This window comes from Cottoperca gobio, chromosome 23, assembly GCF_900634415.1.
Source record: "Cottoperca gobio chromosome 23, fCotGob3.1, whole genome shotgun sequence".
In the NCBI taxonomy this organism is placed as follows: Eukaryota; Metazoa; Chordata; class Actinopteri; order Perciformes; family Bovichtidae; genus Cottoperca; species Cottoperca gobio.
The window spans coordinates 3,419,199-3,434,613 of NC_041377.1; the positions used below are offsets into that span (position 1 = coordinate 3,419,199).

General features: G+C 41.0%; 1 protein-coding gene across 1 annotated transcript in view; it reads right to left on the bottom strand.

Annotated features, from left to right (window-relative positions):
- The window catches only part of anks1b (ankyrin repeat and sterile alpha motif domain containing 1B), a 139,234-nt gene that overhangs the window by 98,025 nt on the left and 25,794 nt on the right, over positions 1–15,415 (bottom strand). Inside the window, 1 exon segment of the mRNA XM_029462474.1 lies at positions 3,261–3,341. Within this exon segment, the coding sequence (XP_029318334.1) occupies positions 3,261–3,341 (81 nt within the window).

The following is a 15,415-nucleotide window of genomic DNA, read 5'->3' on the forward strand; positions in this document are numbered from 1 at the left end:
TGTTTCGATCGTTGCCTTCAAATCTTGGGTGAATTGGCAATGTTTGATGTTTATAACAACATGTAAATGTGAGGCTGGAGTGCAAATCATGTGTATTTTATCTTTTTATAGACAATTTATGCTTCACTAGTCCATGCTGTTGTCGTATCTACTTTTTCCTCCGGCTAGATCCGCAGCCTTCATCAGAGCGTACAGCCACGTGATGTGTTCAGCAACAAGTTGGTACCTACTTGTAGCACATAGTCTAAACCAGGCTCAGTTCATGAAGGGATTTACAGTGTTACCATGAGTGAATAATCAGTATACCACCCAATACAGGAGGCTGGGATGCCACAGTTCAACTGGGAATGATCAATAATTTAGAGAAGACAAACACTTCCATGTTTCCCTCTGTTAAGTCATCTCTATTACACAAACCGATAGAGCCACAGTGCCTGGGTTTGTGCTGGAATTTCATTTAGCTGCTGCTCATTCTTAATGTCAGCGATACTGTTTCCTATGAGGAAGTCTCCTGCTGAAGTTGTCACCTCTCTCAAAGAGGAAAGGTGAAGTGCTTCATTTGCATTCAGAATGTCAGTGGGGAGAAACAGAAGGAAGAGAAGGGCAAATCCCAGGATCAGGGGTGAAAGCAGCACAGAGAAGCTTAATGAACTGCTTTGTTAATTAATAATTTATTGTATTTTTTACATCATTCACTTAGGTTTAAGTGGCAGTTGTACAGCAACGTCACACAAGGGGGATCTCAGGGTAAAATATGAGAATATTCAACTTCTTGCTGATAAGATCGAGCCTGCTTGGATCACCAAAAGGCTTTTTGTGTGGTAAAATACTGTACATGATTTAAATTATCTTAAAAAACAACTGAAACCCAGCATGACTAACACATATCTAAATACAGCACTGCTGCCAGGTTTCTTCTGTCTATATCTTAATTGCCAGTTCTCTTTACTTTCCAACCTAAAGCGTTAATTCATTCCTCTGGAGCTTTGTGCTGGCGGCCTAATTTTCATTCTGAGGCTGCTGTTTTCTCTCCCTCCCTACTCTCCTCTGCAGTTGATCTGAAAGAGGAAATCCACATAATTGCCCCCAAAACACTGTACTAATCCTTCAGTTCCGCCAAGCTGGCATAGTGGTCAGGCTCGCAGCTAATCCACACTGTGTAACGGATTTCTCAGCAGGCACAGGTGAAAAGCACTGTAGTTCTGTGCAGATGCAGACACACAGTTAAACTTTATATTTTTATTTATACTATTATGTTTCAATGATTTTTTATTATTATTGACAACTCATTTGGAGAGTACAGGTATGTCATGACCCTGGAACAAGGCTTTCTAATGTTTATAATAATTATCAAATGACAATTGGAAAACAGTGAATGGGGTTGCTGGTAGTGATGACGTTATCACCAGTGGCTGATCTCACAAAGAAAGATTGTGTCTATGCCTTAGATAAATAAATAAATGTTTAAAAAAACATGGTTGACTGAGAAACAGTGTCAAACTCAAACCACTAAACTCCCTTGACCTTTAGCAGGGCTCAGTGAATTACTTCTCCTAACGCGACACGCAGGCTAGCTTCCTGTGGGGAAACTCAGACTGACTAAGTCCTTATTGCTGTATATTTCCAACAGGTTACTTCAGTCTGTAAAAACTATTTTCTTTCTTATTATTTGCTCCAAAACATTGTTAGAAAAACAGAAATTAGCACCACGTTGTAGTCCTGTTTGTCAGCAGGTGTCACTGATGGCTCTTAATTCTGATTTAGCCTGCGGGTAGTTGGGCATAAAATAAGTCTTTCTATTTTTGGTTAACAGTCTAACTTGCATTAGGTCAGGGGTCACCAACCGTTTTGATACTGAGAGCTACTAGTTAGTTAGCATGGTAGCTTTGTGACACGTACCGAAGAGTCTCCACAATGTGCCGCTTTGCCAACCAAGTGCCCGCAGGCGTTGGCTACCCCTGGACTAATGCAATAGCAACATTAAGACTGGTATAACACTACAGACCGGTCTATAGTCTCTTAGTGAAACCGGAAGGGCTTCAGAATCCCCTCCGCTTGTTGAAGGGGTTCAACAAGTTGAAGGGCTAACTAGCTTATACTAGCTCATAGTTTATGCTAGCTCATAGTTTATGCTAGCTAGCTCATAGTTTATGCTAGCTAGCTCATAGTTTATGCTAGCTAGCTCATAATTTATGCTAGCTCATAGTTTATGCTAGCTCATAGTTTATGCTAGCTCATAGTTTATGCTAGCTCATAGTTTATGCTAGCTAGCTTATAGTTTATGCTAGCTAGCTTATAGTTTATGCTAGCTCATAGTTTATGCTAGCTAGCTCATAGTTTATGCTAGCTCATTGTTTATGCTAGCTCTCTTTTGGACCACTCAACGTTAACAATCCCAACTGTACACGACCTGCTCCGCATCAAATGGCAGACAGACACCGCCAGAAACTAGCTGGTGAACACAGTAGATCATTTAGCAGATAAAGAGACAGATATTTTCCCCAGGAGACAAATTACAGAGCTAACAGTTAAACGACAGATGAGTATTGGATTTACAGTCATCGGGGGGCCAGAAACATACAGTAACTCCAAATGAACGATAATGTTGCTCCGTAAATAAATGTGCTGGATGTGTAAATAAGCTGTTTGCTGACAAGTTCGACCATTTTAAAGGGCAGTGTTGTGTTTACAGATCGTTTCTGCTGCTCCCTAGTATCCAGAAAAATCAGCATTTGCAAGTGTATCCAGTATATCTCTTTAAAAACATAATATGTTGAGAGTTCCCTGGCCAAAATGTAGTAGGTAATACATTATCTATATATAAATATATAAATAAAAACACAATACTACAGTACTACAGAGGAATAAAGGGGAGAGCTTAACTATTTAAGACTATTGAATGACAGGAAAAATATGAAAACAATCAAAAGCAGAAATTAACCTTTCTGACTTTCTTTTCTCCGAGACTACAAAATGTATTTTACATACAATTTCAGAACTTTAAATGTTTTTGGTGCTAAAAGAAATGTGTCAATTTGTCATAGTGGATTGACAGATAATTAATCAACATTAATTAGGATGACTGATATGATGAGAGAAATAACAATCATTTGATGCTCCAGAGTAATGATTTGATACGTATTACACCAGGCACCTGTACATTCATGTATGGAAAGCACATATAATTATATACACACATACAACTCTTCAAATCATTTTTGTTTTTGTTTGGTAAACAATACTCGTGTGTGTAGTCTTACCTGTGTCCATTAAGTGAAGCGTGATGTAAAGGTGTGTATCCTGTGCTGTCTGTGCAGTTGACATTCAGGCACTTCCACATGCTGGAGAGACAAGAAATACATCAGAATTAATCTTCACAGTGAGATTTTAGTGCCCGTTGTTTGTTACTCTGTGTTGCTTTTGAGACATCGATACACACATTTTGAACTGCTTCTTTGTCAGGAAACATGACACATATTTGAACAATTTAAAATCTTTATTTTATCGATTTGTTTGAGCTTCTTCCCTCTCCAATCTGCTGCAACTGCTCTGCTTTAGACCCAGGAAATGAAAAACCACACCCAGCCAATTAGGATTCACTTTCCTCATGGAATGTGCCAAGTGTTGGATAGGTAGAGGGGGGTTGCAATGTCTATTTGAAATAAATGCTTTTTCTCTTGCTCTTTTAACTATTTATTTATATTTGTGTCGGTTTAAATTACTATATTTATCTACTAAAACAGATGCATACCTGCTGTGAGTTAATTGATGTATTAATTGTGGTGTTCCCTGTAGTCGTAGTAGGAGCCACCTTTTGTATAAAAAGGGGTTTTGAGCTCTTTCAAGAAGGATTGCCTTCTGCTTACAAGTATTGGGTTTTGGTTGTTTCTTCACACAAAATAGTTTAGTATACTTTAATGTATTTGGATTCAGAGGCGAAAAGTATAATTTATAATTTAGGGCTACAGTCAGAAGAGTTTAAGTATTTTATCACATTGGCAAATAAAGAAGGCGAATGAGGTTGAATGTTGTATTTGCAAAAGGCTGAGCATGCAAATAAAACCACACAACACAACATCTCATAAGGATAGCCAGCTTTGCACAAATGCACAAACAATACACACACATAGAAACACAAACTATTACACAAATAGAGCCCAGGGTTTTCCCAGGGCTATAATTATATGACCTCTCTTTTTCACATGAACTCCTCCAAGCGCTTTAGAGAGAAGTACTAATTAGTTGAATTCCAATCTGAACAGCTCTGGGGTTGAAAAGCAGAATCAAGTAACTTGAAGAAGCGACTGTATTACCTTTTACTTCAAATTAAAGCTACAGCGTTTTCTGACAGGGAGAGCAGATTCTCAAAATGCAAATCAGTGTCTCATAGTATTTACTACTGGCCGACATAAAGCAGTGCTGGAGAATATAGACTTTTTGTTTTTAAGACTTTTTTAAATAGGGTCATTGCATATTTATATTTTAGGCGATTAAGTCTCTAAAGTTAAACTGCACTGTACTTAAAATGTGTTTTTCCAGTCACAACACTCATCTAGACTATTCCTTTTAATAATAATAATAATAATTTTGGAGTAAAGGTATTCTATTCATTGACATTGATTCTGTTTATTGTGTTCAATTTTCCCTTTCGAGAGGCCGGAGCTGAAGCTGCTGGCAAAGAGATTGTGGAGAACATTCAGTGTTTGACAGACATCACACAACGGTCAAGGTCAGTGCAAACACAAATACACAACTAAATATGAATTAAATGGGGTTTTAAGGGCTGGCTGGCTGGACACACACACACACACACACACACACACACACACACACACACACACACACACACACACACACACACACACACACACACACACACACACACACACACACACACACACACCTCACACCTAGAGAACACACACACACACACCTCACACATAGAGAACACACACACACAAACACACACACACCTCACACATAGAGAACACACACACACACTTCACACATAGAGAACACACTCACACACCTCACACATAGAGAACACACACACACACACACACACACACACACACACGTCACTACACGTTCATCTTATTACAGTACATGTACACACACGTAACGTGTAACACACACAAAGGTCAAAGGGCAGGAGACCAGATAGAGAGACACAGCCTTGTTTCTATTGGGTCAGCTGATCTCTACACACTGGGAGTGTGTGTGCGTTTGGGTGTCTAAGTTCCTATCGATCACGCTGCTCTGTTGACCCCTTTCAGCGCTGACCTACAGAACCAGAAGTAGGATGGGTTGTTAAAAAGAGCAGACTGCCAGAGGGTGAGCGGAGAGAGCAGACTGCAGGAGGTCAAAATGTGATGGAGGCAGGAGTTGAAGGAGTGAAATGAATGAGTGAATGCCTGTTTCAACTCAACAATACATTTCTGTAGTCTTTTACGGTCACAATTATTATATAATCGCCTGATCGCAATCATTTTGCATTAATTTTTGGATTCCACAATCAATGTTTCAACAAATATAAGTGAATTAGGTGTGTTATCATCAGCGGGGTAAATAAAGTGTCTACCTGAGCGCAGGTTCTTCTGTTTCAGCTCATATTAGAACATATTTCTTGCTCATGAAGTAAGATGATGACAGAGCGCTCTCTTGATTTATATGGGGAGCTCTCCCCTACGGCTGCAGCAGTGTGTTTGACAGCTCTGGGGAAAGTTATGCTGGACTTGTCGCCTCCAGGTTTTTCTAACGAGATAGAAATGGATGGATGGAAACATTGTATAGTTAGAGTAGCGTGGAATCAGGAATAGGTAGGACTACCAACACTTTCATTGTTTCAGAAAACTACTTGGAGATTAATTTGCCAACGATGGCATCATTTCGATGAGCAGCCATTAGAATTAACAACGTGGATTTAGGTCTAGCTGTGACGCGAAACACAGCACCGCTGAGAAATGTACTTGCCATGCGTGCCGTTTCCTCAACATATGCATTCCTACAGTTTAGCCTTTTATTAAATATTTATTTTTATTACACATTTCCATCTTAAAACAAACAATAAACTGCAATATCTACGTGAGTTTTATCAAAATGTTCCATTTCCACTCAGTGTTTCTAATTCAAAACCTCATCAATCACACAAAACTACCCGGATGGAAACACAGCTAATGTTCCATGAACTCCCTTAAGCCGTTTTCTATATCTGATAGCTGTTCACCGAACAAACCCGACCTTGAACGCACACATACACACACTCACACATATATAAATGCGCCGGTGCTGTTCCCTTCAAACAACCAATCTGTTCAGCAATTCATTAAAAGCGTGCTGCACAAAGAGTCTTTCATGTGAGTAGGGCTCTACACAATCCACCTCTCGCACCGTATTAATGCACACACACACACACACACACACACACACACACACACACACAGCAGTCATAACCAGAGTCCCATAACCTTCATAAAAAACCTGCACAAACAAATGTATGTGGTCGGCATGTAAGGGAATGTGTTCGCCTTGTCCGCAGTGTGCATGGGCCTCGCTGTGAGCTGAACAAGGTGTTGCTTTTCTTTCACTGTTACATATGTGTTTGGACGGACACGAACAGTGGGCTTCCTTTTACTTACTTTCAGAAAGTGGGAATCAAATAACAACCAAAGCAAGGTTGAGCATGTTTCTTTACAATAACATTTGGAAAATACTTAAAGCTCCACGTTCTCACTGTAACACTCAATCAAATGACTTTGTGTAATGTGGAGGGAGTCAAAGTGAAGGTTAGAGAATCACACTTTGCTTTAGCCTCTTGCAGCTTATGTTTTGGTATGTATGTAGGTACTGTATGCTCATACATTAGCCATAGCAACTTTACAATGCCCCCCAACTAATTCACTCATGCAGTAAAGTGTTTGTGGAAGCAAACTCCAAATTTGATCAACATCTACAGTACATTTCAACAAATCATAAATGAGGAGAAACTGCCCTGAAATAAACTAAACTGTGGTATACAGTGGTGAGTTTATCCGCACTAAAGTCCTTTTGTATTCCTATAGAGACTTATACGGCTCTGTTGTGCTTGATATTGCATTTATATCCACCGCTGCACAGTGAAATAGTACAAACAAGTGCATTTATTGAGTCCGCTGCTGCTTTAAACTGACAAAAAAGGTACAAAAACATAGAGACTGTGCCTTTTTAGAAAAATAAATACCACGCATTGGATAACAACTGACTTGATCCTGATGAATCACTTCCTACTGAGACCCGTTTTCTTATCACAGCTGTCCATTTCTGCTCTGCCATGTTCCACGTCTAAATTCCCAAACTCGGTTCGGTGCCACATCGCTTCTCCATTGTTTTTCTATGCTTTCAGTCGCAGGGTGAAGCCAGCCAGCAGTAATGGAGGAGAGGTGCTGCTGCAGGACGACATCCTACCTAATGAACCTCAGGAGCTGCAGCCAAGCAAAGCTCTGGCTGGAAAAGCTGTCTTAGTGTACGTACTGCTGAAGTACCTCACATTTACATTCAATTATTAATGTTGTGTTTATCTTATTTTGCATCGGAGAGATTCTGACTCGAGCTTTAACAGCTAGCTCTCTTTTTTCTTCATTCATTAAAGCACTAAAAAGGTAAAGGGGTCAAACGTCATGAATGGCGTCCCGGCAGGCAGAGTGATGCCGCCCTCTGTTTGAACCCTTCTTCAGTAACAGCGTGGCAGTTTCTCCTCGGCCTTACATCGTTTCACTACAGCACACTGACGACTGCACCGGCACGATATCGTATTAGAAAAGCAAAAAATGAACACAAATCTTTAGACGTATCCGTTTCATATAAATTATACTCAAATTGTTTAAAAGGTATATCATAGAAGTTTGTGTTTATATAAAAGGTTATACATTTACACAGTTGGGGATGTGGTTTCTCAAATTCTACAAACAGGAAAGTGATTTGAGTTTCTACTGAAGATAAAGCGAGAAGCACGTCAAAGGAAGGGGGTTTTATACCGAAGTTCTATGTATCCCATTTGCAAAATCTTTACCTGAAATGTATTCTATTATCAGTCGTTTTGAAAGAGGGTGTCTTTCAAGTAGTGAAAGATTACTCATTTTGGATGCAAATTCAGCGTTTCAGAATGAAAGCCTTCATTTGCCGGTTCTCATGGATATTAAAGCTGGCATCACGTTGCAGCAAAGTTCAAGCTACATCAAAGCGGAGCATTGTCTTCAAAGGAAGAGGAACGAAGGAATGGCGGAAACCTTTGTAGTCCTGGGTTTCTTTTAAGAAGGAAACCTTTTTTCTATGGGGAGAAAGTTAAGTTGACTGAATCAAACAGCTTGTTGAAATTCACGCCACCTAATGAAATGAAAACTAGTTTCTATGTATACGCCCTGTGATTCTGATCTGCAACTTGACCTTGGCCTATGGTACACCCTTCCAGTAGTTCTTGCGTAATCCTGCTGACAAACAAACTAGATGGAAAACATCATTAATGGTGGTTCCACAGAAGAAGAAAAAAGGAGAGCTCAACAACACCAATAACTTCACGGGAAATCAAAAAGGGAACCGATATGAGGTGAGATGTGTTCGCTATCAGAGCAGATAACGCATGACAGGAAGTGGACTTGCTTCATATCCTGTTTTGAGCAAGAAACAGAAGAGATACATGCTGATTACTAAGAGCACACCAACTTATATGACCTGTAGGGTGATGAGAGAACACACACACACACACACACACACACACACACACACACACAACACAACACACACACACACACACACACAAACACAGACACACACACACACCACACACTGCTTTTACGGAATGAATATTCTGCTTTACACTCTAATGACATTAGCAGGTGTGTAGGTGAGGATAAGGTGTGTGTGTGTGTGTGTGTGTGTGTGTGTGTGTGCGTGTGTGTGTGTGTGTGTGTGTGTGTGTGTGTGTGTGTGTGTGTGTGAGATAGGTGAGATCAGGTCAAACACAGAGAGACAATTATAGTGCGAGGTGTGTGTGTAAACTCTCAAAAGACCAATTACATTTTTGCAGAGAGAACCATCCATCTCCCTTCCTCTCTTTCACTTTTCTTTGGTACAACTAAATAAGCTCTGCAGGTACAAAGAAGAGGGAACTACAATTGTTTTCTGACCACTCGTATCAGTAGTATACCTGTAATAATATTGAGCCTGTCAATAATGCTCTATTATGAACAGACACACGTGTGTGTAGTGTTTCATATCCGTCTGAGAGAACGATTAACTAGAGGACAAACACATTCTACCTGCAACACCACAGCAATCTTATTTTCACTTCATATTCCCACGACAAAAAGGAAAAGAAATCCCATTCACACCTACACAACTCAACTCTCTCCATCTTACCTTGCTCACAGATGTGTCACTCTACTTCTGCTTCATTTCTACACCAATTATAGTGACAAGTAAACCCAAAGAGCAGTGTGACTGACACAGAGAATACAAAGTCCCAGTATGTCAAAAATAAAGAGTCTATTGAGTTTGTGACCATAAATCGGTTGTTGCTACTATATTTGAATATTTAAAGAATAATGCTATGCTGACTGGGATCTCGCTCGACCTCAGCAACTTCTGGCAAATCCATAATTTGCTGAACTCATTCTTGTAAATCATGTTTTTGCATATTTAGCTAAATAACAGCTCTCCTCTACAAACCTTCCTCATTAGCAATTTTGTTCATTTGAATACGCTGTGGCTATCCCCCGTCCAATTCCAAATCAGGTCTATTGCTGCCAGAAAAATAGCTAAAAATACATTTGTCTGCCTTAAGTGGACGGATCCGAAATAACGGCGTCCAAAATATACCCTCAATTCTCAGTAGAAATGTGTGTCGTGAGAGGAGCTGCAGAGAAACTGAAGCAGAGAATCCTTGAGTAAAAAAAAGAAAAGGCCGATTGTTGTTTAAATGCGTAATGATAAATATGAGTGTATGAATATGAATATGCAGAGGGATTGTGGGATTTCTATGGAAGGTTGCTGTCGGGGGCAGTGGGTCAAACAACACACACACACACACACACACACACACACACACACACACAATCATGTATAGTGACTGACCCCGCTCTTTACTCACCAATAATTAAAACAAGACACAAGTAATCAATAGCTGCACAACTCCCCGCAGGGAGTCTATTGATTGATTGATCATTTGGTTGTCCTGAGGGAGAGAGCATTGGGAAGTCCACAAGGGGTAGGTGGCATCATTTCAAAAAGAAATCAGATAATGTTTTTTGTTTCTTTTTAAAATGTCGTCCTAGATACGGGACAGGACATACAAGTGTGGTGTTGTGATCATTTTGAGGCCATTGTTGGATCTGTATCCAGGTCAGTGAGATCAGTATCTGCAATAATAAATAGACTCACTGCTCACACTGTGGCGTAAGAGAAGACTAATGCCCGCATTTGCCTTAGACTCGTGTATTCCTCATACACACACTTTACTGTGGCATTCACAGGCTCACTACACACTCCAAGCTTTAATTAGAAAGAGACATGGTTAGACAATATGATATGATAGTACATGCTTTTCATGACGATGTCCACTATCTCTGTGGGAAACACTGTACAAAGAGACCCAAATGCCCCTGACCTCTGACCTCTGTCATATGCTGACAAGTCACTTGATCAGGATGAAAGGGCGGGGGGGGAGGGGGGGTGTTCAAAGGAAGGAAAAGAGATGACAGGCAGCAAAGGAAGGAGGGGGAGAGGAAATATATCTAATGCCACAACATTCTTATTATGCAGCGTGTCAAATAAAACAAAATGAAAAACAGACAGCCAGATGATAGCACCATCTGAAGACAGCTGAATACACGTTCCACTTAAGCAGAGCCAGCTTCATCAGAGCAGTTTGTCTTTTTCCAAGTCTTAAACAATCTGGAGGTTTGTCTCTCAGCCTGCCTCCTTAAATAGAGATGGAAACATCCTTCCTCTGTCCTGAGCTGACTGCATACTCTGCACAAGCCCATCTGAATACAGAATCCACATCAAACTGGCAGATACTTATCAGAAGCAGCACAGAGGTGCCCAGTGACCTCTGTAAAAGACAAAGACTGGTGAACACAACAAGAGAGAGAGACGGACAGAGAGAGGGGCAGAAAGACGCAGAGACAGCGATGGAGGCAGACAACATTTCGTCCGCTCTCTTTAATCAAACTGAGGTGAAGAAATGGCCACAGTCGGCTTCACCGCTGCCACTATTGATTTACACTGCAGCCTTTCCAATCATTCACAATCTGGAAAGCTACAAACAATCTGTAAGTGCGGGTATGAGCTCTACTGTATGTGTGTCTTCCTAAGGCAGTGAGTAAGTGGCAGAGAGCCTTAGATCTACACTTCCAGCCACAAATCCATGCGGCCCAGCATCGATTAAGCCCAGCTCTGAAGCATTAAGGATGGGAAACGTCAGCTCTGGATCTCGCGCCAAATGGGTTAACTAATCCGCAGAGTGGACAGAAACAATCGATGCATGTATACTGTAGGTCTACTGACGAGAAGACGTGAAGTTCTTTACTTTTGTGAAATTGTACTATGTGGTTTATTTGCATGGGAGTAAAATGTGTACATTACAAATTACAGATTTCCCTGGGCAGTCTGAGAATTTGAACTAGCGACCTTCAGAACAAGCCTGTTTTTTTCACATTCACATCGCCCGTCGAAAGCTCACTCTGAACATACAAGCTACAGAAACGAATCGTGAAATGTTTGAGGCCAGATGCCTGCATCTATATGTACCAAATGTCGGCTCTCTGAGAATGCATTTTTACGCCAAGATTATTTTCTTCAAAATACAGAGCATGGAGTGCAAGTTAATTCAGACTAAATATCATCTGGTTAGTTACAGCCACGGCAAGTCTATCTTCATTATCCACTCTGCCACGAGGAAATTAGCCATGCAGCCGCAATAGAAATCATGATAAAACGATATCAGTGGCGTAGTCATTATGATGATAAGCAGGAAGGGCGGTGAAAGTGTTTAATCCAGCACAGCTCTCAGAGGTGCACTAAGGAAACAAAGAAACAGCGCAGCTTGGTTGCAAACTAAACATTTACATCGCTGCTCAGCGTCCGTGTTGAACTTAAAAACATTTTCAAAGCATCTATCCAGTGTGTGTGTGTGTGTGTGTGTGTGTGTGTGTGTGTGTGTGTGTGTGTATGTGTACAGCATCAGGGCAGTAGCAGGGATCCATGGCTATATATGGTCTGACAAAAAGCTTTGGTTTAGCGAGAGACCCTTTCCACGTTTATATCTCTCTCTCTCTCTCGCTCAGAGAGGGACCGTCTTAACCGAGCTCCTCATCCCGGGGGGAAGCCTCAAACCAAACATATTGAAGATAAGAAATATCTATCTTTAGAATCACAGCACAAACAAGCTTTTCCTCTATTTACATTGTTATAGATCAATGTTGATCATCTTTTATCTCATCAGTTACTGTCCAGACTGTAAACTTCCTTCACTAGGAGTGAAAGGAAAGGACCATCTGTGCTTCACCTGCCTGGGGTGAATTAACGGCTACTGCTACTGTGATCCAAGCATGTGTGACATTAAAGCATCCGACCTGTTTATGTTTTTCAACATAGTTTAGTTTTTTTTCAGGATAAAGAATGTAGGAATGCTCTGTCCCCTGTTTCCCCCTCTGAGAGTGTATTAGGCCCGTCAGCAGGACTGCCGCATCCCATTTAAACTGCTCAGGCGGCAGGATCACACATCTGCTGCTGCAGCACCGCGCAGGTAAAGACGACTCAAATAGAAACTGAAACGCACCAACCGTGCCGAGGTCAGAGCAGGCTTGTCAGGATATCCTGGGCATTTGTTCTCAGACGCACAAGTGCACCAGGATGTGAGGTGCTAATTATTTCAGGAAACTTTAGATATTGCATACTCACATTGTTGATGTCAGTGTATAGTTGTAGTATACTTGTTGTTGTTGTTGTGGTGGTGAAAACATGCAAACAATCTTTATAAAAAGCCTTCCTGCTTTATATAGTTTAGTGACAGTGTAAGTCTATGGTACAGTAACTGGGCAGTTGCTCAGATATCACTGGGCAATGATCCCACTGGGCCCATTTGCCAAGATGGATTTTTTTTTTGACTTTCTCCCAAGAAACATGAAAAATAATCCCTGTTCAGCTGGAAATGCTCAAGAGCAAAGAGCTTTGATGGGGCATTACGAGAAACTGTGGCTTTTCATCAACATTTTTATTGCAACAACAATAAAAAAACTGTGTTGCAACTTAATGTGCCCTCTAATTAACCGAAATATAAATTCTTACAGTAGAAAAGACTAAGTAAGCTAATATGAGCCAACATCTAACAGAAACAAATAAAGCTTCCTACTAGCTTGAGAAGGAAATGTGTTATAGTTTAAGTCACTTATGTTTGTATCTTGAAAGAAATAGTACATTGTGGAACATTGATTCGCTCTCTTGCCAAGAGTTATGTGAGGAGATTGATACCAGCAGCCAGCTAGCTTAGCTTAGCTTAGCACACAGACTGGAAACAGCTAGCCTGGTGTGCTACTGCTCCTCTGAAGCTGACTAACATGTTAAATATTGTTTCTTTAGTTAACGGCAGAGATGTTTTCTACAGAGTTAGGTGAAAAGATTGATACCAGTAGGGGATGGTTAGCTTAGCCTAGCTGTTTCCCCCTGTCTCCACTTTTACACTTCGCTAAGCTAACAATCTCCTGGCTCCATATTGAACCTCTTATTTAACTCTCGGCAAAATAAGTGCAGTTCCCAAAATGTCAAACTATTTCTTTAACTTCCTTTGGAAAATGTGAAGAAGAAGAAGAAGAGAAGAAGAAGAAGAAAGAAGAAGAAGAGAAGAAGAAGAAGAAGAAGAAGAGAAGAAGAAGAAGAAGAGAAGAAGAAGAAGGAGAAGGAGAAGTAGAAGAAGGAGAAGGAGAAGAAGACGACTCGCCGCACTCCTTCTCCGCGAGCTATCGTCCCCTCTCCTTCTAATTCTCCTCATCACCGCAGGCTCCCCGATACTCATACTAAGGCATCTACCTCCTCCCCCCTATATTCTCTTCTCCCTACTCCTCCCTCTCCCCCTTCTCCCTCCTCCTCCTCTCCTCTCCTTCTTCTCCTTCTCCTCCTTCCTTCTCCTCCGCCTCCTTCTCCTCCTCCTCCTTCTCCTTCTCCTCCTTCTCCGCCTCCCCTCTCCTCCTCCTCCCCTCCTCTCCTCCCTCCTCACTCCTCCCCTCTCCTCCTCCCCCTTATACCTCATAAGCAGCAGCTAATGCTCAAGCAATGCTTTGACAAACCGCAGCGATCCCTCAAACCGGAGAAATAAAAACTAAACAGCTACATATGGTTTTTGTCTTTAGACACAATACAGAGATACTTATTCTGTCTGCAAATATGATGAGTTGTTTGTTTCTGTTCAAGAAGAGGAAGCATATATTCTGTTTTAAGTTGAAACTAAGGCTCCCCTGAGTTCAGCGCCAACACATTTCCTGTCAATCCGTCACTCTGCAGACCTGATTGCAACATCTCATTACTTTAAACTCATTTCCATGTAAATACTTTTGTGTCCTGCCGACACTGAATGCATCTCGAGAGTGTCTGTCTGGCTTCCATCTCACTCACTTTCTCCTTCCATCTGGTGCTCTCTAACATTAAACAAAATTATACATTCCCTTTCACAAGTCTTACTTGCTATTCTTCCCCTACTTGCCAATCACGGACACCCAAAAAGAGCGCGCGCACACACACACACACACACCACACACACACATACAATATGCACTGCCAACTGTTCACACACAGCTGCATGCAATTACCCGCCACAAGAAGGTATTTAAAACATGAGACTCTCTGGTCCGTGCTATTTATCAGATCTATCAAAATAGCTCTTCCATGAATGTGTATAAACCTGCCAAGTGTGTGTGTACGAGTGTATACAGCAAGTGGCATCCCGCTTATGACGCACCAGAGGGTGAAAGCTGTCTCAGTTTAGCAAAAAAGAACAAAAAAACGACATGTTCCTTCTCTTTGTCTACATCAATCTCTCTCCTCTCCTCGCCTCGCCTCTGTCTATCCTGGATTTTTTTAAAGCTTTTGCCGTCCTTGTCACACCTACAACTGCAAATGTGTAGGATGCACTTCACTTCATATTATTTAGAACAGATGAACCCTAAAGCTAAAACACAGACACAAGCATCTACCTTTCCCCACTGTATTTGTCTTTCATTTCAAAATAGATGCTGTGAAGTAGCAAGAGGACAAAGTGTTGGGGTTTCTTTCTCCTATTGAAAAGCTCTTCACTCTGTTCTTGTAAAACACACACAGACATACTTAAAGAGAGATCATGTCTGTGTTAAACGCTAAGATCAAAACACGTCAGTGTGATTGTAACCTG